The following is a 26170-nucleotide window of genomic DNA, read 5'->3' on the forward strand; positions in this document are numbered from 1 at the left end:
GTACTAAGCTTCCAACCCGTGTCTCACAAATAATAAATAAAATAAAATAAAATAAAATAAAATAAAAATAAAAATAAAATAAAATAAAATTCATAAAGTATAATGCACTGATTGTCTGCTGGAAGGGGAGAATGAAGATTGTGCTTGCTTAGATGTCACTAGCCTTGACCATGAGAAGAAATCTTTAATTTCTTCTGCAAGCATAGTCTTTCTGTTTTTGTTTGTTTGTTTGTTTGTTGTTTGTTTGTTTTTATTTTATCCCCATCTTAGGTATTCTCCTTTGCCATGTAATTTTTTATTCAGTTCTGTCTTTCTCTCTCATATATATCCATATTGTCAAGGAAAATGAAATTGAATGCACAAAATATATTTTATATATTAATAATATTAAAATATTATAATAATATTAAAAAAATATTTTACTTTTTCTTCCCACAAAAAAAAAATACACAAAAAGAAAGGCCTGCAAGTATGGTTCGATGCCTTACAAAACCTGGGGATTCTTATCCTTCTATTCTTTCTTCACCTACTTAAACACAGGGAAGAGACGTTCAACACACTGATCATGTGTGCATACTGTTACTGAGCCAAACAGGATACACTGCTTTCACTCTGATATTCAAGTTCTGAAAGGTTGACATTGATATGTCTGAATTTCCATTAGTCTCAGCAACTTATTGGCTGATGCTTATTTGTAATATAAACTCTGCTGTGCAACCATATGATAAACCTTTTGCCTTTCTGCTAAGGTCTGATAGAACCACATTACTTCTTGAAGGCTAGATTATATTTTTGAACTGTACACAAGCTGTTGAACTCCTGTGGCGTCTATTGCCCAAGTAATCGACCCTCATGTTTCCATCCTAGAAATCATTTTAAAAAAACACATACTTGCACAGACCCAGAGTGCACCTCCATACCTGCACAGATGAACAGGTATTACTTCTGTCTGTGTATTTACAGAGACTGAGAAAGATGGACAGAATAGAAAAGACAAACGCAGAACAGACATTTCTTACCATGTGCCACCCAGCCATGTTTACACTGATCACAGGTTCTCAGGTTAATCTTCCCTGGCTGAAAACATTCACATGTGCAATTTACCAGTGTACAGCGGATGGCCTGGAAAAAAGAAACAGAAAATACATATTAACATCTTTCTCCCCTCTTGTACAAATTTGTTGTGAGAGCTACAGGGGTATTGTACAGTAATAAACAGCCTTCTAACATTCAAAGTATTGCTCATTCTTTTAAGTAGGGATTAATTTTCTTTCAAAAACATATATCAGTATCCCTGAGCAAAGCTTATTCAATAACATATTCTGTTTTTCCATAAAGACGAATACTTATCTAAAGTGTTTGAAAGAATTGCTCTATTTCCTCTAGGATAAAAAGAAAAGAAAAAAAAAAAAAGTGCAAAGACAAGGATTCTCTAGGTGTTCCACAAATTTTCTGATTTTGAATCACTGGCCTGAAGGAAAATGTTACTAGTGATGTCTTCCCAAAACAGCACATCAGCTTAATTAAAATGAAGCATAAAACAAGGAAATGAAAACATATAAGAAGGAATACTTTTTCCTCTCCCACCATGGTATCCGAAGGTCATTCAAAATTTTCCTTTAGGAGCTCTCATAATGTGCAACTCCATTACATCAGAAAGGAGTCATGGATGGATTTGATGTTTTCCTAAAACAGGGTAAAATTATAGTAGAAGAATAGGTCTGTCTCATAATACATCTTGTAACTTTACTTTTCTTCTTCAATTTTTGCCAATATCTGGGCCTAACACTTCACTTCTTAGCATTCTGCATTTGTCAATCATGTACCACAGAACCACAGAATATCACAAGTTGGAAGGGACCCACAAGGATCATTGAGTCCAACTCCTGGCTCCACACAGGACAACCTCAAAATCAGACCAAGTGTCTGAGAGCACTGTCCAAACAGTTCTTGAACTCCATCAGGCTCAGTGCCATGACCACTGCCCTTGGGAGCCTGTCCCAGTGCCCAACTACCCTCTGGGTGCAGAACCTTTCCTTAACACCCAGCCTGACCCTCCCCTGTCCCAGCTCCATGCCTTTCCCTCGGGTCCTGTTGCTGTCCCCAGAGAGCAGAGCTCAGCGCCTGCCCCTCCACTCCCCTCGTGAGGGAGCTGCAAGCCACCATGAGGCCTCCCCTCAACCTGGGCTGAACAAACCAAAGGACCTCAGCTGCTTCTCACACTTTTTGGCCTATAGACCCTTCACCACTTCTGTAGCCCTCCTTTGGATGCTCTCTAATAGTTTATGTCCTTCTCATACCATGGTGCCCAAAATATATGTAATTCTCTCTTTTGCAAAAGAAGGAATTATTTCAAAGCAGTGAAGCTAAGATGGCAGTCACATGCAGAGATCTAAAATTTGCTTATATAAAACACCTCATTAAAATCTTCTCTCCCTTTCAAAAAAGATTTCAAAACCTACACAGGTTTACTTGAGAGAGGCTAACTATAGTCACAGAAAAGCAAATACAAATTGAATGGGACTTTTTTAATGTGTAACAGATTTACGTTTTTAAATAGTGTAGAAGAAGACCTCTGCACTTCAAACTGCTACTAATAAATCTACGGCACACATTTAGATGTAATTTGCATGGAGATTTCTGAGACATGGAGGCTTATTCTGATCATTCACAGATTAACAATCTACTGTAACTACCAGAGCTGCCAGGAAAAGATATCTCTATAGATTTAGATGCAATCAATGATTACACAGGGGCTAAGGTGGGGGAAGGGTCCTTAGCTCCTATGGCCGCAGACATACTGAAGCATTGTGAATTCCCTTGCATCTTCCAAACAATTAACACACCCCCATACACACTCCATCAAAATCAAAAAACAGTTACCTTACCTATATCATCTTAAAGAAAATTACATTCAACATTAATTTGCCCAAGCTAGATTCCTTGGTTACTGACAATAGAAAACATCCAAAGTTATTTTGTTTTCTCTCTTATCTATTTGCATCACACAGCATTTAAAGCCATTTGTACTTCACCAATCCAATTAGAACCTGTTTCTCCAATAAATTTCTCATACAGGCATCCTTTTTTTTCCCTGTCTTAATAGTTCTTTTACTACCTTTTACTCTCAGAAACCTTGCAAGGGAAAAAATATCCTGCTCTATTATGCCTGACACTTCAGGGCCTCAGTCCCAATGTCACCTGTCCAATTACTCATTAGCTAGGTTATAAAACACTGCTGTATGTATGCGTGATTAAAAGAATTAGCAATATGAAATATAAGGGTACCAGAGTGCTGACCGTGCAAGAATAATATATGTGTTTGTGGGATATGAGGAAAAAATTCTCCAGAAAGGTCCTGTTTCGTGTTCAATAGTTTATTGATTCAATAATATATCAGGTCTCCACTGGTCAGTAATGGTGTTCTTTCTCTAATATGTTCATTAATTAATGAACTCTGTAAGTAATTGTACTGCAAAAAGAAAGAAGGCCTTACAAAAAAGGATTTTTATGTTACCATAAAAGGATTTCTCCACGTTTTGAATTTCTCCACCAGTGTGACAAGTATTTGCTGTACAGTATGTATAGTGTGAGTAATATCCTTACAGCATATGTACACATACTAGATGAAATTGTGTCATTTGGTAGAGTTTCTTTATTAAAGCTCATCCTCATCAGCATTTCCATTAGACCTCTACGTTTTTTTATTATTTTTTTTTTCTTCCTTAGAGGTCAACAGGTTGCCTGTAAAAATTGGATTCAGCTTGAACCTGAAATACAATGTTTCAGGCTAAGAGTGAATTTTATTACACACATTCAAAAATGATCTATTTAGCCATTATAAATTATGCGATGGGGGAAAAAGAAGTCTAGAGGTTTCACGTTTCTTTTCCCAGAGTTAAAGAGGGTATTGACAGTGTAAAGTGTTGAAGGGCACTGAGAAACTAGTAAGCTTTCTGTCTTTTACACATACCCTCCAAAAATTCATCCAAACTGTACAGAAACATGAAAAAATCTACTTGTTCCTCAGATAACTAAATCCAAGAAGTCTTGTATCCAAGAGTTTTGTATTTTTACTAAGCAATATGGATTGGCATGAGAAATTCTGAAGACAAATAGCATGGCTCAGGCTTCAGCCTGGCCTTACTTTGCTGCTTCTCCTACAAAACAGATGTTGATGCCAGGTTGTAAACTGGTATCAATACTTTCTCAGCCCATCATGGAAAATCCCATGCATACTTCTCAGTGATGAGGATAACTCCGCAAACTGCAAGATGCTCATTTGGGACTGAAGAAACACGTATTCTATTCCATATTCCTATATGGTTTTAGGCAAATCACTCTGTAAGCCTGATACCACATTCCCTAAACAATAACACGATGCAATGACAGTAAATTGCTGCTGTCAATGTAAATGCAACATAAGTGATGGAGGCTCTTGAAAATCTCAAGTAGACTTATTTCAAAGATTCATTTTTCCACTTTACTCGGTTAATCCAGATCACTACCTCAGATCACTACAATCCAATACCAAACCAGTGTAACCCTGTGGAGAGAAGATTCCAGTGTGTGACAAGTGTATGTTCCTACACACACAGAGTGTAGGAACAGAGTGTGCATGAATGAATACATGGACCTTCACAAATGCAACCAACATACGTATGAGACTTGCAAGGATGTATATCTGAATTATTAACAATATCTTTTTTTTTTTTTTTTTTTCTCCCCAATAGCATTTAATTAACACATATGAAGCACTAAGAGCACAACAGGATCAGGAATGACCCAGAATAGAATGGGAAGATGAAAGTATTGTGGATTCATCTAAGAATTCAAGGCTTTTATGCTCTGCCTCCAATCCCCAGCGGCAGCATTTTAAAGAAGAGAGAGAATAAAAGTCCAGTAGCTGGTGTGCTTGTAGGTAGCAGCATGGATTGGCATTAACTGTGATTGGACATCTGTTACTCCTTAATTTGAAAGGGGTGGGGTCTGGAGGGTTGCAGAGATCTGGAGAAATTCTGCAGCAGCTAAACATTGTAGCCATTGTTCAACCCTGTTAGAAAGTAGGTATAAAAATTCAAGGGTGTAGCAAAGCTAAACTTTTGCCAGAAAAGTGCTTCTGAAAGAGTACTGCTAGGCTTTCCAGAAGCCACCCAACGTTAATTCTACTTTTGTAATGTGTCACTAAAAAGTGCATGTAACAGGGCACTATGTGTACGACACTATGGTTTAGGGATGGAAACAGAAATTTTTTCTGACTAAGCCTTTTCTCAGAAACTCCTCCAAGAAAGTCAGACAGAAGGAAAAGTAAAGAAACCAAAAACCTTGAATAGAGAAACAGCAGAATCATCATATGCAGGCTCCCCACATTCAAGGGGATAGGAAACCATGTATTCAGAGGACAGCTTGCACACTAAAGCCCTTAGCCTACCTCTAAAACATGGTTTCCTGTAGCAGCTTGAAAGGTGCCATGGCGTTCTTCCACACTAAAAACCTGCAGATAATAGCAGTTCTCAGATATCTTTATACATCCCTTCCATGGAGCTCCTCTCATAACACTTCTTTCTTGCATGTATACCAAAAATACAGTGGCCTTTGAGGATATTTTATAATAGCAGTGGATGAAATGGATTGGATTGCAATAGAATTGTTTTAAACGATTTAAACATCTGATTCCTTAAATCTTAAATTAATGCTATTAAGGTTTAAAAACAAAATACCATACACTAAAATAAATAAGGTTTTATCACAGAATCACAGAACTGTAGGGGTTGGGAGGGACCTCGAAAGATCATTGGGTCCAACCCCCCTGCCAAAGCAGGTTCCTCAGAGCAGGCTGCCCAGGTAGGCATCCAGACAGGCCTTGAATATCTCCAGAGAAGGAGACTCCACAACCTCCCTAGGCAGCCTGTTCCATGTTCCATCACCCTTGCCATGAAGAAGTTCTTTTGCATGTCAGTGCGGAACTTCCTGTGCTCTAACTTGCAGCCATTGCCCCTTGTCCTATCCCCACCAGCCACTGAGAAGAGGTTGGCTACATCCTTCTGTCCCCCACCCCTCAGATATTTATATACACTGAGGAGATCCCCTCTCAGTCTTCTTTTCTCCAGGCTGAACAGACCCAGGTCTCTCAGCCTTTCCTCATAGGGAAGATGTTCCAGGCCCCGTATCATCTTTGTGGCCCTCCGCTGGACTCTTTCCAGGTGATCCCTGTCTTTCTTCTACCAGGGAGCCCAGAACTGGACACAGTACTGCAGGTGAGGCCTGAGCAGGGCAGAGTAGAGTGGGAGGATCACCTCCCTTGACCTGCTGGCCACACTCCTTTTAATGCACGCCAGGATCCCATTGGCCCTCTTGGCCACCAGGGCACGGTGCTGGCTCATGGTCAACCTGTCATCCACCAGGACCCCCAGATCCTTCTCCTCAGAGCTCCTCTCCAGCAGGTCATCCCCCAGCGTGTACTGATACTTCGGGTTGTTCCTTCCCAGGTGCAGGACTCTACACTTGCTCTTATTAAATCTCATTTGGTTTCTTCCTGCCCATCTCTCCAGCTAGTCCAGGTCTCACTGAATAGCAACACAGCCTTCTGGCGTGTCAGCCACTCCTCCCAGCTTTGTGTCATTGGCTTACTTGTTGAGGGTAGACACTATTCCCTAATCAAGGTTGTCGATGAAGGTGTTGAACAAGACCAGACCCAGCACAGATCCCTGGGGAACACCACTAGTCACAGGCCTCTAGCCAGACTCTGCTCTGCCGATCAACACCCTCTGAGCTCGGCCAGTCAGCCAGTTCTCAACCCACCTTGCTGTTCACTCCTCTCTCCCACATTTTCTCAGCTTTGCTAGTAGGATGTCATGGGAGACAGTATCAAAAGCCTTGCTAAAGTCAAGGTAGATGACATCCACCGCTCTCCCCTAATCTACCCAGCTGGTGCTGCCATCATAGAAGGCAACGAGGTTGGTCGAGCACAACTTCCCCTTGGTGAATCCATGTTGACTGCTCCTCATAACCTTCTTCTGTTCCAATTGCTTGGAGATGGCATCCAGAACAAGCTGCTCCAATACCTTTCCTGGGACAGAGGTGAGACTGACTGATCTGTAGTTTCCCAAATCCTCCTTCCTCCCCTTCTTGAAGACCGGAGTGACATTGGCTATCCTCCAGTCTTCAGGCACCTCACCCGTTCCCCAGGACCTTTCAAAGATGATAGGGAGAGGTTAGGCAATCACATCTGCCAGCTCTTTTAGCGCACACAGATGCATCCCATCAGGACCCATGGATTTGTGTGCATTGAGCCCACTCAGATGCTCCCAAACCACTCACACATCCACCAGGGGGGAGCCCTCCATTTCCCAGACCTATTGCCAGGGGCGAGGAGTCCAGGGGGAGTGTCCTTGAAGCAAAGACTGAAGCAAAGAAGGCATTCAGTATCTCTGCCTTCTCAGCATCTCCTGTGACCAGGACACCCCCCTCATTCAACAAGGGACCCACATTATCCCCGATCTTCCTCTTGCTGTTTACATACTTGAAAAAAACCTTCTTATTATCCTTTATCTCTTTTGCAAGCCTCATCTCTAAGTGGGCTTTAGCCTTCCTCATCACTTCCCTGCAGGCCCTGACAACACATCTATACTCCTTCCAAGAGGACAGGTTCTTTTTCCACATTTCATAGACCTTCCTCTTCCTTTTGATCTTATTGATGAGCTCCTTGCTCATACACGCAGGTTTCCTGCCCCCCTTCCCCAGTTTCCTATTCTTTGGGATGCACCGATCTTGAGCATGGAAGAAGTGCTGCTTAAATGTAGCCCAGCTCTAACAAGCACCCTTGCCTTCTAGCAACCTATCCCATGAGATACTCCCAAGCAAGTCCCAGTAGAGGTTGAAGTTGGCTCTTTGGAAGTCCAGGATAGCAATCCTGCTTTTAGCCTTACTTCCTTTGCCTAGTTCCATCTTGAACTCCACCATCTCATGGTCGCTGCATCCCAAGCTGCCCCCAACCTTCACATCCCTAACAAGGCCATCACTGTTGGTAAGAACGAGGTCCAGGAGCACCCCCCTGCCTCGTCAGCTCCTCCACCACCTGTGTCAGAAAGTTGTCCTCAGCACATTGTAGGAACCATTTGGACCACTTGTGCCTGGCCGAGTTGCTTACCCAGAAGATGTCTGGGTAATTGAAGTCCCCCCATGAGGACCAGCGCTCATGATCATGAGCAGCTACACGTAGAAGGCCTCATCAGCTTCCTCCTCCTGATCTGGAGACCTATATTAGACCCCCACCACCATGTCTCCCATACCAGCCCACCCCTTAATTCTTACCCACAAGCTCTCCACTTGTCCTTCACCCTCCCCCAGCTGGAGCTGGGTACACTCTAATTGCTCCTTCACATAAAGGGCAACCCCACCCCCTCACTTCCCCAGCCTGTCTTTCCTAAAGAGGACATAGCCCTCAATAACAGCATTCTAGTCATGCGAGCTGTCCCACCACACCTCAGTGATCGCAACAAGATCGTGGCCCCATGACCGAACACAGATCTCGAGCTCATCCTGTGTATTTCCCATGCTCCGTGCATTGGTGTACAGGCACTTTAGGGAAGCAGCAGGTGCAGTTACCCCTGGGGGGATGCAAGAAGAAGATACTGGACGGGGGATCGGGAATGCTACCTTCTCTGAGGAGCCCTCAGACAATCCTATGGGAGAACTCAGAAGTTTTTCCCTGTCTTCAACAGTAACAGTAGTGACGACTTCCCCCAGCCCTTCTCTGTCACCTTTAGCTCCCCACCCTTCCCCCAACAAACCTAGTTTAAAGCCCTGGTAATCAGCCCAGAGAGCTTGCTCCCCAACACACTTGCGCCCCACTTGTTCAGTTGGTGTCTGTCCGTAGCCCACATAACCAGCCTCTCAATGGATGGCCCAAGATCAAAATACCCAAATCCCTGGGCCAGACACCACCCCCTCAGCCAGTCATTTACCTGTTCTGTTCTGCTCCTTCTATCTGCATCCCAGTCACCCAGTGGGAGGACAGAGGAGAACAGTACCTGCACCCCCGATCCCTTCAACAAGCTCCCCAAAGGTTTTGCAAAGGATGCAAAGTCCTTTTTAATATTCTTTGTTTTTCTAATAGCAGCTTCCCGGGATCCAACCTGAACGACTACAAGAGGATAATAGTCCTCTGGTTTAATGAGTCATGGCAGAGCCTTCCTAACGTCTCTGACACGTGCCCCTGGAATACAGCACACTTCTCTGGCTAGGTTATTTGGGCGGCACATAGGAGCCTCAGTGCCCCTCAGCAAGGAGTCCCCAATCATCAGGACTCTCCGCTCTTTTTTTGTGGCACAGGTTACAATAATAATAATTTATAATTGACAATGAAGCATTCAGAAATATTCTGCTGCTCTGTTTGAGATCTTCTTCCTGAAGAATGCAATCCATAAAGAAAGGAACATTGAATACTATTAAATCATGTGGCCTGCTACACCTATGCATAAATTAATATGGATAATATTAATATATGTTATTCCTGACTTCTGTGGGTTTCCCCCAGACCAAGGATATTCATTAGTTTGGGTGATTTAATTATATAAGAAGTAAATATTATTCACATATTAATAGAAAAAACCAATAGCAGTAATGGAAAAATCAATCTGTCTGGCTGTTTTGCAGAGTTTCCACGAGATAGGAAGCAGTAAGCTATCATGAAAAGGATCACAGCAAGGGAGAAGGAGGAGCACGTATAAAGAAGAGGCATGATTCCTCCTCTGGAGTTTTGCAAGTTACCACAAAAGACAGAGAAAGTTAAAAATGATGCAATACTTTGGAGAGACTTACTTTTACAACTTTGTTAATTCTGAATTTTAATGGCTGGTCTAACAAATAATTATAATAATAGCCTTATTTTATTTTGTGACAAGTCTCCTACAATGCTGTGAAGCTAAATATCTTACTGAAGTCTCATTCACATTCCATACAGTTGGCAGAGTAACAGATTCTTGCTCTTGATGTCCTTTCCTTGTTTTCCTGCTGTGCAAAATGTATCTAAGAAATGTCTCACATCAATCCATGATACAAGGGACTGCTGTGCACCTGAACAGACGGTGGAGTCAACTCTACTAACTTTATTTGCATTGAAGTTCCATCTACCTGATGGAACTATCCTAAATGCCTATCCTAAAGCAGATGCCTGTCCAGATCCCTATCCTAAAGCATCTGCCACACGTGTTTTATTGAGCCCACACAATCCAAGTCCACTGCCACCAATCACAGGAGCGCAAGAGTGAGGATGATTTGGTTCCATGTTGGTGAAAACTTTTTAATGAGAATCCAGCAGATTGATGCGTAAGTGCAGTTTCTTACTGCTTCATTAAAATCAGTAAGACTCCACATGAGCATGCACTCTGCACAAATGTATTAGTTTAGTATTAGTGATAGGGTTTTGAAACATAAACATATATACATAGATTTAAAATTTAATTTTTGTGTAGTGTGGTAATTCATGAGGCCTATAACTTTTACTAACAAGTGCAAGAGCTCTACATACTTAATTGACAGAATAAATTGTTTTATTTATTGTTTAAAAATTTAAAATGTCTAGTCATTTGTCAAAAGCTGATTTCAGTGAAATGAACGTAATTATTGGGAAAGTAAAGTGCACTGCTTGCAGCTTATCTCTCAACTTTAAGAAAAGAAATGTGATAAATGCAACCTTTTATTTCTAAACTCTGTTTACTTTTCAATTGTCTATTTCAAATACCCAATATCTAATTTTGAACTAATATTTTATTGAAAGTAAATAACGTTATTGGGAGAATAATTTAAAGACATATAGCAGTTGATTTTGAAACATCATGGCATAAAAAAATAATCATGCAAAGTTAATGAACAGGAGATTGATGAGAGACAGAGACACAATCTTTTGTTGCTGTATGTGACTCCTGAGAAAAAATATATGAAGCAGCAGACAACAGCTAAGTCTTGCACGTAGTCTGACATTTTTTCTATAGAGCATCTTCTTTGTCATGACAATTTTTCTTACCATTTCTTGGTTATAAATTGAAGAAGATAAAGTTTGTCTATATAGGTCTATACTGTATCTCAGTACAGGATTGTACCTTACTACAAATTTAAGTTGATTTTTTTTATATAGTTTTTGATGACACTTATATGCTCTTAAACAGCACTTAGAATATCTGTGACCTCCCTTCTTTACTCCTGTAGAAATCCCAAGAAAAAAACAAACAAAAACTATCTTCTTTCATCAGTTATGTATTGTTTTTAAAAACACCACGGCATTTTTTATTTTTTATTTTTTATTTTTTTTTTTTTTTTGCTGTTAATAGCAAAGTTCCCAAGGAATTCATAGTGTATTTAATAGCTGGCAAATCCGAAGTACAACAGAGTTTGTTTTATATTAACACCTAAAGGAGGATTAGTTGCATGCTGGCATCATTTAGGAAATGCCCAAGTTGACCCTCCCCTAGTAAGCTTGGCATCATAGGGAATTTTTTGTGCTTTATAGACCACCACAACACCTAAGTGAAAAGATAACCAAAGCTTGGATGTGGGCAATAAAAAATATACTTCAAGCTGGATATTATGACTGTTTTTTATATTTGGGACCACAAACTTGTGTTCTTATTGAATTGCTGGCACATTTGACAGGATTTGGAAAAATAACTACAGATGTTGTGGGCTGCCAAATACATTCATATTTCATTGCTGGCAGATAATTGCACCTACAAAGTTATGAGGCAATCACTATGTGTCAGACCTTGGGTAAATTTCACTAATCATTTAAACCTGTTAGCATTAAAAAATCTGTGCTTCGGAATGTTTAAGTGTTGAAAAACTGTGCTGGTTTGGAGTCTACACAAATCAGTGTATTAGATCCTAAAGTTAATTTCAGGAGAAAAAATTCCTTCTCAGGAAAACACATATAAAAGAGAAAAAAGAAAAAGAAAAAGAAAAAGAAAAAGAAAAAGAAAAAGAAAAAGAAAAAGAAAAAGAAAAAGAAAAAGAAAAAGAAAAAGAAAAAGAAAGAAAGAAAGAAAGAAAGAAAGAAAGAAAGAAAGAAAGAAAGAAAGAAAGAAAGAAAGAAAGAAAGAAAGAAAGAAAGAGAAAACTCATATAAAATGATACAAGCAGAGAGACAGAAATCAGTACATCTTTCCTAATTAATTGGGGTAGAAATGTGTGCCATACACTTTCTACAGGGTATACATGCAGCAGTATTTCTCTCTGTAGAAAGACCTAATGTCTTCGTCATGAAATTCTGATACAATTACACTTTTTAAAGTCATCTACAATTTTACATGGATAATTTTGCAGCCAAAACACTGGGAAGAAAGAACAACTCAACTCTGATCCTGTGCCTGCCACTCCCACAGAGGCACTGTATTGATTAAGTCACTTAACCACTCAACTTCAAACTTCCCAATCTGTAAAAAATGGGTAATGGTATTAGATACCATTTTCAGAGGTAAGATTAAGAAACTGTTCACACAACACAATGAAGTATGAGGATAGATAGTAAGGCAGAAGTTTGAAGCATATCATTTCGTCTCTTTGCACACAAAAAATATATATATATATATTTAAATTATACAACTTTAGAAAAAAATTAAACTTCAAAAAGGAATAATTAAAAAAAAAAGAATTACTTTGAAGGCCCTAGAGAAAACAATCTTCATTGATAGATGACCATTTTAACATGAATAATTATAAGCTAATAAAGTGTTGCTCAAAACAAAAAAGAGTACTTGGGAATATGCTTATAATCTGAGCAGTTTTAAACACCCATACAGTGCAATGAGGCTTCTCATTTCTCCCCCATTTGAAGATAGTCAAATAGCTTCTGAGTTGCTGACTGCATTGCAGTATTTTATTAGCAATTTTACATCACACTAGATTAGTATTGTTTCTTACTTGTATTTATTTTCACTAATACAATTTGAAAGGTACTAATATTGTTATATTTCTCTGTGGCATTCATGAAAACAGTTACTAATACAATATGAAGGGAAAGATCCTAACAAGATAGAAAGCTATTAATAGGATAAAACATTTTTTCATGGAATAAGAACAACCTAACCTTCAAGCATTTTATAGAAACATTTTCAGTTCTTCTTGAGAAAGTTGTAAGAAATGAATGGAGACTAAGAAAAGAAGTGAAAATCAATCAATCAATCAAACAACAACTACACGACATTTGTAATCATAGAATCATAGAATCAATTTTGTTGGAAAAGACCTCTAAGGTCATTTTTTTGCTGTTAATAGCAAAGTTCCCAGTGAATTCATAGTATATTTAATAGCTGGCAAATCTGAAGTACAACAGAGTTTGTTTCATATTAACACCAAAAGGAGGATTAGTTGCATATTTGCATTTAGGAAATGCCCAAGTTGACCCTCCCCTAGTAAGTCTCCCCTAATTTAGTCCAAACTTTAACCTGGCACTGCCAAGTCCACCATTAAATCATGTCACTAAGCATGACATCCTACATCTACATGATTTCTGAAGACCTCCAGGTATGATGACTCAACTATTTCATTGGGTAGCCTGTTCCAATGCCACACAACCCTTTCAGTGAAAAAATTTCTCCTAATATCTAACCTAAACCTCCTCTGGTGCAACTTAAGGGCATGTCCTCTTGTCTTATCAATTGGTGGTTGGGAGAAGAGACTGATTCCCATTTTGCTATAGCCGTCTTCAAGGTAATTGTAGAGTATGATGAGGTCTCCCCTGAGCACCATTTTCTGCAGGCTAAACAGCCCCAGCTTCCTCAGCTGCTCTCATAAGACTCCAGGCCTTTCACCAGCTTTGTTGCCCTTCTTTGGACAAAGTCCAGCACCTTGATGTCCTTCTTGTAGTGAGGGGCCCAAAACTTAACACAGTATTCAGGGAGCGGCCCCATCAGAGCTGAGTGTAGGGAGACAATCACTTCCCTAGTCCTGCTGACCATGCTATTTCTGATACAAGCCAGCATGCTGTTGGCCTTCTTGGCCACCTGAGACACTGCTGGCTCATATTCAGCTGGCTATCTATCAACCAGCATCCCCTGGTCCCTTTCCACTGATCCCTTTCCAGCTGCTCTGCCCTCAGCCTGTAGTGCTGCATACGGTTGCTGTGCTCCAGGTACAGGACCCAGCACTTTGCCTTGTTGAATTTCATACACTTGACCTCAGCCCATTAGTCCAACTTATCCAGATCCCTTTGCAGAGCCCTCCTGCCCTCAAGCAGTACAACACTTGTGCTTGACTTGGTGTTGCCTGCAAACTTACCGGGGGTGCACTTGCTACCCTTGTCCAGATCGCTAATAAAAATATTGAAAAGAACTGGCCCCAGTATGAAGCCTGTGAAACACCATTTGTGTGGCTTCCAGTTGGATATATTTGTATTCACAACTCTTTGGATGTGGCCACCTAGCTGGATTTCATTTAAGTTAAGAATCACTATTAACTTCTTCTTCTAGTACTTCCAAAACTGGAAATCTGTACCAGCGAATGCTACATAGACTTTTAAAGAGAAAACAAACATAGCTCAGAATAGTTCTATCTTTTTCCTGCAACTTTCTGCAAGCCACATTACTCCTGATCCTACTCACTCAGCTCATAGTACTGCCACCAGGATATTCTACAAAGACTGTGGGTACAATATCACCCTAGATTTATATAGCATGTAATACAAGCGTAAGATTTCCAGAAATCAAAAGCAAAGTTCTTTGTCCTGAAAAAAATAAGACTGACAAGAGCTTCTTTGCTTAAAATTTGAAGAAAAACACGTGGTTGATTTAAGAATGAGTTTCCCTGTGCCCGAGAGAATATTAGCAAATGAGGGCATTTGTTCGTATAGATGAAAAACGTGTTATGAAACCTAATTTGTCAATTGTTGGAATTCAGTCATGCACTGTGTCAAGGCAGTGGTCAGTGCTGGATGGGTACCCAGCAATGTGGATGGATGGACAGACCTATGAAAGGCCTCACAGAGCTTCCTCTACCATTAACTATTTTAGAGATTAACGTTGCTAGCTCCACCCAGATACTCACCTCGGTGAGCACAACAACTAGGGTCTTTAGAGAGTGAGCAACTTGCCTTGTTTTACTCCCCTGTCAACCTCAGAGCCTCAGAGCAATCATTCTCCATTACGGTTTCTGAATTGAACAACTGAATGGTTTACGATTTCTAGATCACTTCTCCACACAAAACTGTTGCTTTTATAAGGAAAGAGAAAAGCATTCCACAAACTGAAGAGTATTTTTAAGCCATTGAAAGTTTTCCAACCTTTCTTTTCAACAAAAGAATAAGCATAATCTGATTTTAACAAAGTAAAATGCAGCTTGGCTGCATTGGAATAGCTATTTCTTTCTGTCCACATATTTGGGAAGACATTCTCCTTAAGAAATATGAAAAACTAATTTATTGTCTAACCTGCTCTTCCAAAACAATTTCACTTTTCAGGCTTTTCTTTACCATATCAGATATTACTGTTTTATGGATTCTAAATGATGGGCTTTCAGATGGGTCAAAAACAAAAAACAAAAAAATGTGTTTTTTTGTTTTTTTTTTTTGTGTTTTTTTTTTTTTTTTAGACTGCATTTCATTCAGTGAAGATAGTGGTTGTAGTAGTTCCATAAAAAGCTACAAGGTATTCTTTTTCAGAAAAAAAATATTTTTAGAAGACTTTGAATATTTTCTAAAATGAAAAGTATCTTTTCTATCTCATCTAGATCAAACTTTATGTTCTAAATAATCATGGAGAGGAGGTGAGGAAAGGGGAGGGGAGGGAAGAAGAAAGGAAGGAGGACGGAGAAGGGAAAGAGAAGGGGAAAGGGGAATGGAAAGGGGAAGGGGAGGGGGAGAGGGAAGGAAAAGGAAAGGGGAAGGAAAAGGAAAGGGGAAGGGGAGGGGGAGAGGGAAGGAAAAGGAAAGGGGAAAGGAAAAGGAAAGGGGAAGGAAAAGGAAAGGGGGAGGGGAGGGGAAAGAGAGAAGAGAAGAGAAGAGAAGAGAAGAGAAGAGAAGAGAAGAGAAGAGAAGAGAAGAGAAGAGAAGAGAAGAGAAGAGAAGAGAAGAGAAGAGAAGAGAAGAGAAGAGAAGAGAAGAGAAGAGAAGAGAAGAGAAGAGAAGAGAAGAGAAGAGAAGAGAAGAGAAGAGAAGAGAAGAGAAGAGAAGAGAAGAGAAGAGAAGAGAAGAGAAGAGAAGAGAAGAGAAGAGAAGAGAAGAGAAGAGAAGAGAAGAGAAGAGAAGAGAAGAGAAGAGAAGAGAAGAGAAGAGAAGAGAAGAGAAGAGAAGAGAAGAGAAGAGAAGAGAAGAGAAGAGAAGAGAAGAGAAGAGAAGAGAAGAGAAGAGAAGAGAAGAGAAGAGAAGAGAAGAGAAGAGAAGAGAAGAGAAATTATTGGTTTTCTCTGAAGGACTGTCTTTTATACATAGCTTTATCCTATAATTTTGTCCCTGTTGGGCACACTGCCTAAATTTAAACACAAACAGTCAAGCAATGAAGAAACATTACCACATTTACTGTGAACAAAAACTCCCAGTTGTACAGTGAAATTTTAATACATTTCAACTTATCTCTTTTACTAATGGGGAGAGTACAAACCCTGCAGGAATTCGCTTTGCAAACTGGTAATTACAGTAGACTCACTTTTTTATAATGCATATGTATAGTTAGACACAAGAACCATAGCTGCCCTTTTGATGTAGGTTACAATAGGAAAGTTTAAAAAAATTATGAAAATCTACAGCAATTCTAAAGAAGTGCATTATTTCATGGGAAGTTGTCCTTTAGCTATACTCAAGAGCACAAATACACAGAATACAATATAATACACATATATTTATAAGCTAAATCAGAAGCTTTAAAATCCTTTTTTTTTTTTTTTTTTTTTTTTTTTTACCTCTCCCAATGTCCCAACATACAGAATAAATCTGCCCCTACTGGTGCAAAGTTGGAGTTTCCATCCTACAGTATCAAGTATGAGCTCAGAACAATAGTTTTGTTCTCCTAGGCCTCTTCTGCACAACCTTCAAATTTAAATAGTTTTGAACTTCAATCTTATGTCTCATTAAATCATTATAACATATCTTTAAAAGCACTATTTCAACTGCACGGATTTACAACATACAATGCCCATCTCAGCTAAGATTGGACATGCTGTGTCTGCCAGAACATCTTTGAAGGTTTAATTTATTCTGAGGGGGAGTGAAACCAAAGTAATATCTACTGCCACTGGCATACATAGGGACAATATTTATCTATAACATAATTGTAAGAAGACAGATATTTTACTGAAAAAAAAAAAAAAGAAAGAAGGAATGAAGTGCAAGATAAATAAGGGACTGCAGTAGTATACGTATTTTCTGTTCATTTAGGCTCTACTCTGTTTTGCTTTTCACTTTTTTTTTTTTTGCTTGTTTGTTTTTAGTGCCTATCCCATGCCTCTTGATTCTGTAAATACCGCAATCTCACTGTTTACATAAACTTACATTTATACTTCAAATCAACAATTGAAAATGATTTTGTCACAAAATTCAATAAATGTTTCTGAATTCTAAGTACAATACAAGAAATTATATCAGAATTTCACTTTCTGAAGTTTCTGCACTCTAACATGTTTGCTGATGTGAACATCATCAAAATTACCAGAGCAGCCAGCCTTATACTTAGTAATTAATTTTAAAACTGACTTGTGAGAGCAGTTTACATTTATCTAGCATTTCTTTGAGTGTAACACTGCATATTCACTGGTTTGTAACACCTAGCTTCTTAGAAATACAAACTGCCTGTCTTTGCAAAGTAGCTGTTGTGTGTTTTGTTGATTAGACAGTGAAGTGAAAGATTTGCAGTTCTTTTACTAAGGAATATCAAGTTCACAGTTCAAAAGAATAACAATTAAAATCACTAGACTCCCAGGCTTTATTCTCCAAACAGAGAAACTTGATATTATAAGGAAAAGTATAAATCAGTGTCAATGATTCCTAGCAGACAATCACCAATGGGAAATCAGTGGCCTAATGAAAACTTTAAAAACTGTGATGGGGAAAGTCTTTCTTGTATGAACTTGAAGCATGCTTTTTGGGGAGACGAGATTAGAACCCTTGGAATTACACATGAGCTTAAAATTTTCATTTCTCTCTTTGCTGGGCTGTGATATGTGTATATCTCATGGATATAATCCTGTTCTCTGGAGACGGTTGTTTTTAGCAATTAAATTATTCTTTAAAAAAAAGTTGTTAATGACTGTGGAATCACTTCTTCCCATTATAATTCATAAAAGGAAGCTTGTCTTGACTAAATTTGAAATGACTCCTCATTCAGAATTAAGGGGTTTGGTAAAATGTGAGCAGAAGGGTGCTGTACTAGGGTTACCATCAAAGGGTACTGCATTTAAGGCATATACATGTATGTGTGGTAAGTATCTTACCCATTCCTAAGAGCAAATGAGATCTACAAAATGCTGGAAGGGAAGAGAGTGAGAAATATGTATGACAGAAGGTCTAGAAGTGTAAACATTCTTCACTGTAACAAAATTCACTTCCAAAGAACAGAAGATAAATGCTGTATCACTTATGGCTCTGGCTGATGCAGTAAGTACATGCTTAGTCAGCAAGTCTCTATCGAAAGCATATGGGAGGTTACACACTCATCCTCTGAAATTATCTTCACCACTGTGCATCATAATTAAGGTAACAACCTTGTCACAGTGGTTTCTGTCTGTCTGAGGTTGGGCATAGGAGATATGCCCTAAAAAGCAGAATCTGGATTTCCTAATGCATGTACTACGCTAAAACTTCACTAGAAGGGAAGATAAATATCTAAGACTTCAGAACCAGTGTGGGGATAAACAACAGAAAATACATGCCAGACTAAGACTCTTTTAGGGTGCAAAGCAAAACATTTAGTTACACTTCTAAATGATGCAATATATAGCAGTGAGGTTATGTTCCTCTTCCTGAGCTACCACTATCATTTAATTCCAAGATTTGACAAAAGAATGACAGAAATTTTGATTGACTTGAAATGCTACTGCTACAGTTTATGTATTGTTACATGCCAAAGTGAACAATGCATATTTTTAACAATTTGAATGAAGATACTAAAATCTATTGTACTAAATGGATTTAAAATGATTACACATGAAATAACTAAGTACAAAGGTTTTACCTTACAAATGCATTCCAGATCTCTCACAGTGACCCTCATTAGCTTTATCTTGACACTTTCAAATTTCTCGTGTTGATTTTAATTTGTGACTCAGTTTTGGAAAGCATACAGGGACACATGTACAGTGGATCTTGACATTAGCTAACTTTCTTCTTCCTTATTATACGTTTTCATAATGTTATGTGTAACATTTGATCGTGTGTGGACAGAAAATAAAGCAACCAAATCAGAACCCACATGGTTGTGGCTTAAGGGGCCACAATTGAGATGAAGAAATACAAATTGCTAACAGTGAAGCTAGAATAAGCTTTATGCTGGCTTTACATCTCCTTGTTAAATGCATGAGTTACAATTAATAAACAATTAATGTTAACAGAAAACCTAAAAATAAAGGAATCCAGTTGCTTGAACTGTATGCATCAAACCCGATTCAGGCCACTGACTCTTTAAAACAAATCCTGCCTCAAGGGAGAATGGATACCCCTAAGCAGAGGGGAATAGCAGTGCCTTAAAACTTGTTAAAACCATCTGAGTACTGTGATTGTCGGGGTGAGGGTGATGTTCCCACTCCCAGGAATTTAGACATGAGCTACAGTAGTGTCTATCACAGACCAGAATGACCCCAAGCACCTGCCGTTCAGTGAGTAGCAGCAGAAAGATGGGAGGCAGGAAGCAGACAGCACTGGAGGGAGAACAGAAACAAATTCTTTAGAAACAGCTTCTTTGCAGTTCACATGTTTATCTGATGGTGCTCTGCATATTCTTCATCTATTTAAAATGTAAGAAGCAGGACACAAGGAGAAAAACATTTGAAGCACAAGACCAGGGATAAGACTAACAAAATGTAAAATGCTTGCTACACGGTAGCATTGTTCATTCGTGTGTCACCAGTCCTATAAATACCATTGCCTCCTGTGTGTACCTACGTATTTATTGCTATGTTTGGAAAGAAATCTGCTGTGCAGATAACATTTCTACAGTTTTACATAATTTGCATTCATTTGTACAATGTCCCAAGATTTCCATGTAATAAAATTATTCATACATTTGTAGTGGACTGTAGTCAACCAGTTACCACAGTCTGCCAGTTACCTGCCCCTAAGCAACAGATTTAAGGCAGGTAGTCAAGAGATGCTATATTTCTTGCTTCTGACTATATGAATTTATAATGATTTTCTCTCATAGTTCATGGTAATTGTAGCTGGATTGGGCCAAATGACTACCAAGATGTTTTTTAGAGATCAATATGCCCTCTTCTGGTTTTGCATTTTGAGAGGGAGATGATAACAGGTGATTCATTAGGAAAGCATGTTCATATGGACAAACAGGAATTTTCATATTTAACTAAAGAATCATTTTTTTCTCCTAATCTATTTTCTTATAATAGCTTATTTTCATCTACATGTATTTATTTAAAATCAGTCAAGAAGATCTCAGATATTAGACTAGACCCGAGGGAAAACTAGCAGTCCAATAACATAGTTTTGTTTTGCTTGGACTTTCCATTGCTTTTGGTCTTACGCAGTGACAGGAGCTGTCACAGGTCTGACTTTGATACTATCCACTTCACTCACAGTACTAGGTGAATTAATACCTTGAAATGCATGCTAAAATATTAGCTCTGGACACTGAAATCTTGTTTATCTACAGATTTCAAACAGATTGGGCAGTGGCTGTTATGGCTTTGCTGAAAAAAAAATAAAAATAAAATGTTCCTGTATCTCAGGGCTGGAATAAGGAAAATCATACTCCAAGCCTATTCAAACTTTCATAATTCTTCAGAAAGTGAAGAAAAAGCATACCAATGAATGATTTTTTTTACTTTTTTTTTTTTTTTTTTTTTTTTTTTTTTTATTGTTAAGAAAATAAGCTGTGTCAATACATAAAACTCATCCACTCAGACACATACAGATTCAGCACAGGACATGAGCTAAAACAGATGTTCCAGGAACAAACAGGCTGTCCCATCTAGAAGAATGTATTCTAATATGATGCATTAAAGAAAAGCAACTTTTGCCATTTGGCAGCCTGCATTGTATTTGAACCCACTTTTATTCTCAATTATTTTGATAACAAAGGAATAAACATAGTGCTTATTTGTACTATGTATTTATCTGATCCTGACTGTCCATTTTTATTTGCCAGTGTTCAGCACCCTTAAATAAAAAGCAAAACACATCTTCATAGAGAAAGAAGTCAATTGAATCCATTTAGTGCATTCCCAGCTTCTTTTTATAAGGTATCTCCCAACTTTATCTAGAAGAATACTTTATTCAGTGCATGTTTAAAATTTAGTTCAGTTTGCCTTCTGCCAGACTGGTGTTAGATCACACTAGGTCTAGCATCAGTTACAGTAATCCTGCTGCTACTCAGTACATAAAATGCTAAGCACGGGCTCTGTAAACAAGAATGCACTTTCTCTGCAAAGACGAGTCCACAGGCTTTAATCCAGCATGTATACTTAGGCGCACATGCTGTGCTCATGCTAAGCCCTGTATTTATTCCTGTCATAGCACCCAGCAGTCCATTAATGGACAAAACTTGCTTTGGTCACCATTTAACATGTAAATGCTTTGCAGCAAATATATATACTCTGCACATTCATGGAAAAAGAAAACCAGGCAGATAGAAAGTGAAATGGCTCAGTATGCACAAAACCTATCACTTGCCCAGAGCCTCTTCCCATTGCAATCAATTGGAGTGTTGTCCTACTTCACTGAAAGAAGAATGAGCCTGTCGTGACTTTTTAAATAGCTTTATGAAGAAAAGCCTAATGTAGCAATCTGAAGGTCTGTCAGTAACAATCTCCTACCCCACAAGTTATAAAATTGAGGGTATTGTTATATTGGGTTGCAGTTTCTAAACTCCATCTGCTTTCTAGCATATTTTGAATGTACCAGCCCAGCAAAGTTAAGTGCAAAGCTATCAGCTTAACTGTCTAATAGACAGGGCTGTGTTCTGCTCTTGGTTTATGTTTTAATTCTCGTGCGGCTGTAGGATTGCACAGGATACAGCCTGTGTCAACCATAGCAGGTATCAGTGGTATTCCTAATTCAGACGTTGCTATAGCAGATCCTCAATGCCCTTCCTCCCTAGATAAATTCAGCAGCAGCTCTGACCAGAGCCCACAGGGAGACTCTTACCCTCATAGTCACAAATGCCATTCCCTGAAGTCCCCACTTTCACCCACCTCCACATATGCACATGCCATCAGCAGCTGCACAGTAACTGCCTGTCTGTGCACAGGAAGAGTTAAATCAGCACACTCAGCTCTAATTGCAACTTTCTTCTCCTATGGGACAAAGGCACAGGCCAGATGGAATGGGTTCCTCAGTCTAGACCTCAGGGTCTATGTGATGGACAACACTAGTATAAAACAAGCACGCACATACAGAGAGGACTAAACTCAGCTCCAAGAAACTCATGTGTCACCTCATTAAAGCCAGTGGATTTCCATGATGAAAAGTTCAAGTCACAATGAGACAAATGGGAACCTTTTCTCTCATTTTCATGAGAGTTCCGCCAGGTCATAATTAAAAGCAACATTCAGCCTAGTACAAATTAGTGATTGGTAAAACCAAGATGCAACCACAAGCTTTTCCACTCTGCTTACCACCTAATCCTCTTTGGTGTGAAAACTGGTCTGGAAATTGCATAAAAGCCACCTTTCTGGTGAGATTTCCAGAGTTTTCTGGTAACAACAATGCCAGACACACCACAAAAACAGACTCTGTTACAGTATGTTGATAAGTCTGTTTCCACTCCTATGAAAAGCCAGATAGTGCAGAGGTGTGTGATAGTAATTTTTAAAACCAAAAAAATTTAAAACCCCAGAATAGTTGTGGTTGGTTTGAGTTTAAGGATCAAATTCAGGTCAGTTCCACTTTATCCAGACTGATTAACTTCTCCCTATTATTATTTGATTGCTGACAATGTACTTGCTGCTACAAAATCCTGAAGAGTGCCTTTAACTTGAGGAGTTTGAATACAGGCTTTGAGGAACTAGATGTACTGAGTACTTGTGAAGGGAGTTAAACTCATGGAATTACTTTTTCTTACTCTGTTAAAAAATAGTTAAAATTTTCACTAGGAAGCAAACACATCCAAGCTCTCACAAAACAGAAAATGGGGATCCTTTATCAATTCACCTAAATTTAACTGAAGACTTTGAACTGCACATTGGCTTTTGGTATTTCAAAAAGCAGTATTTACATGAAGAAAGTATCATTCCAGAAACCAGGAAGTGATGCTCCATTAATATTCATTACATGCCAACACTCAAAAAAAAAAAAAAGGGAAAGAAAATATAAGCTGCCAAGTTTATTTTGGCAAAGCTGTATGACATGATTTGTATTCAAAGCAAAATTTAGAAAAATGTCTTTAAATAAATGTAAATCCCTTTCAAAATGATAAAAAACAACAACATAAAACAGAAGGAAAAAGCACTTATGAGTGTTAACTTTTTTCATTGCTATACAGTAAATAAGCAATGATTAGTGAAACACGTTGTCATAAAGGACCCACCAGCTTAAGCTAGATTTACTTTTTCCTGTCTTTATAATAAAGAACCTGAATTGTTCAGTTATCAAGATGTTATAAATGAATGATATTTAATATCTTTTTTCCTCTGGCCTATTTTTTTGTTTGTTTAATATATATATCAGCACCATTTTTAATTGTGTGTGAAAGCCAAGTTTTCCTAGTTTCCTACGCAAAGACCAAACTACACAAGAAGATGGCAGTAGACTTCAGCATGGTGTTAGGATACTTCTCAGAAATAAAAACATTGATTCATTGTCTGGCCCAGAGAGTGGCAGGAAGGGGGCCAGCAATGTCTGTATTGCACAGTGGAATGCCATGCAGAAATTCCTAAAACACTTCTGTACAGCTTAGCAAAACAAATGAACCCAAACAGCACTCCATACAAATTTGGCTACATTGCTTCTGTTACTTGAGCAAGTTTCTGTAAAAGCAGCCCAGGTATCTCCCAGCAGCACAAGGCATATCATGAGATCCCCACTAGCAGTCAAGAACACTCTTCTGAGCTGTAGTGACCAGCAAGAGATGCCCCACTGACAGACAGCACAAAAAGTCAATTAGCAGGGAAGACCAGATTCTGCCCTCAAAACAAACTGGAAGCCTCAGTTTATTCAGGTCTAAAATTTAACCTACTGCCTGCAGAAGCTAGAAAAATTAACATTTTTCTGAAGCCAGAACTCAAGACTAAAAACAGGTCCTCACATGAAGAAGCTATCTCTAGTCCTGTTCCACTGACTTTCTGAGTGACTGCTTTCAGCCACAATTAACAGCCCAGGAGGAAACCCTGAGAATTAACTTTATAAAGCATTAATTCTGAAAGTAGGAGAAGGCAAGAGAACAGCCATATATGTGGGGAAGAGAAGTCCAAAAAATATATATTTAGACTCTCAATTTCTCCATTCTTCTTCCACTCTTTTTCCCTTCCCAGGCATGTCCAGCTCTTTCCTGAAACCCTGAGGAAGCCAGAGATTTACCCAGTGCCAGTAGGCAGGGGAATGTGCGGAGATTAGGACCAGGGTTTACAGATTAGGCCAAAGCATCCTCTCTGGCTACACAAAGTGTGTCTCCTCTTCCTTGCAGAGGCCTTGCTTGAATACTGTTTCCTCCTACTTAGCAGAAATGACTTTGCTGGGATATGGGCTGACAAAAAAAAAGTAAAAAAATTGTGTGTCGTGGCAGGCAATAGTAACAACTAGGCTTGGAAAGAAAGGTAGTTGAGAACCAGGACTGAGGAACTCAAGAAACATCACAGAAATGGAGGGTATATATAATGGAGGTGGGAGAAGAATATTCAGAACCTGTTTGGACTAAACAGCCGAATAGAGGTCTCATGTATATAAGAACTGTCCAAAGACTTTGAAGATCACTATTAGCAGGCATCCATACACACACATATATTGTATTAATTTTCCAAGGTCTCATTCAAGTCTATTGGTAGAGCACCTTTAGGCTGTAAGCATATATGGTAATATTCTTCATCTTGTATTAAGAATTTCTGCCCTCTTCTGAAACAATAGCTCCATTTGATGAGGGCTACAAAGACAAAAAGCAGATGCTTCCTAAGAGACTGGCAAAGTTGATAAGTCAGAAGGTATCTTATTCACCTAATTACACACTAAGACAGTATCTACTAGTTATCAGATAGTAATACTATTAAATGCTACTAAAAGAAACATATAACTTGAGTAGTTGTGTAAATTCTCCATTAGTGTCAACATCCAAATTCAATACTGTAGAAGGGAATCCCAGCAAATGAGAAGAATTGACCTGCATAATTCTCCCAAAATAAAATTGCCACTTCTGTGATTTTTCTGATGCTTTCTGTTTTTTTTTTTTTTTTTTTTTTTTTTTGTGATCAGGTACAGTTTTTGAATTCAAATGAGGTTTGGGGTCTGTGATAGATCGGTCCTTTTTTCTTAAGTAGCTGACATACTTTGGGAAATCATTGAGCCATTGAGGAGAGGTGCTGTGTTGGACCTCATTCTCACCAACAAGGGGGGGCTGGTGGGGAATGTCAAACTTGAGGGCAGGCTTGGCTCCAGTGACCATGAAATGGTGCTGTTTAGGCTCCTGAGGGCAGCAAGGAGCCTGCACCGCAAGCTCACTACCCTGGACTTTGGGGGAGCTGACTTTGCCCTCTTCACAGATCTGATTGGTGGAAGATAATGGGACAAAGCCCTGGAGGGAAAAGAAGCTCAAGAAAGCTGGTTAATATAAAGGATCACCTCCTCCAAAGACAGGAGTAATGCATCCCAACAAAATGGATGTCAGGCAAAAATGGCAGGAGGCGTGCATGGACGAACAAGGAGATCCTGCACAAACTCTAGCAGAAAAAGGAGGCCTGCAGAGAATATAAGCAAGGAAAAACAGCCTAAACAGAGGGATACATAGACAGCATTCAAGCAGCCAGGGATCAGGTTAGGGAAGTCAAAGCCCTTTTAGAATTAAATTTGGCCAGGGAAGTCAAGGCAAAAATAAAG

The 26170-nt window shown here is 39.0% G+C and overlaps 1 protein-coding gene across 10 annotated transcripts in view; it reads right to left on the minus strand.

Annotated features, from left to right (window-relative positions):
* Positions 1–26170, minus strand: part of BNC2 (basonuclin zinc finger protein 2) — a 381816-nt gene that overhangs the window by 154301 nt on the left and 201345 nt on the right. For all 10 annotated transcript variants that reach the window (XM_038171277.2, XM_038171273.2, XM_038171274.2 and 7 more), the window contains one exon: positions 1020–1122. In XM_038171277.2, coding sequence (XP_038027205.1) covers positions 1020–1122 — 103 coding nt within the window. The remainder of the gene's footprint in view (positions 1–1019; positions 1123–26170) is intronic.

This window comes from Anas platyrhynchos, chromosome Z (assembly GCF_047663525.1).
Source record: "Anas platyrhynchos isolate ZD024472 breed Pekin duck chromosome Z, IASCAAS_PekinDuck_T2T, whole genome shotgun sequence".
NCBI classification, from domain to species: domain Eukaryota; kingdom Metazoa; phylum Chordata; class Aves; order Anseriformes; family Anatidae; genus Anas; species Anas platyrhynchos.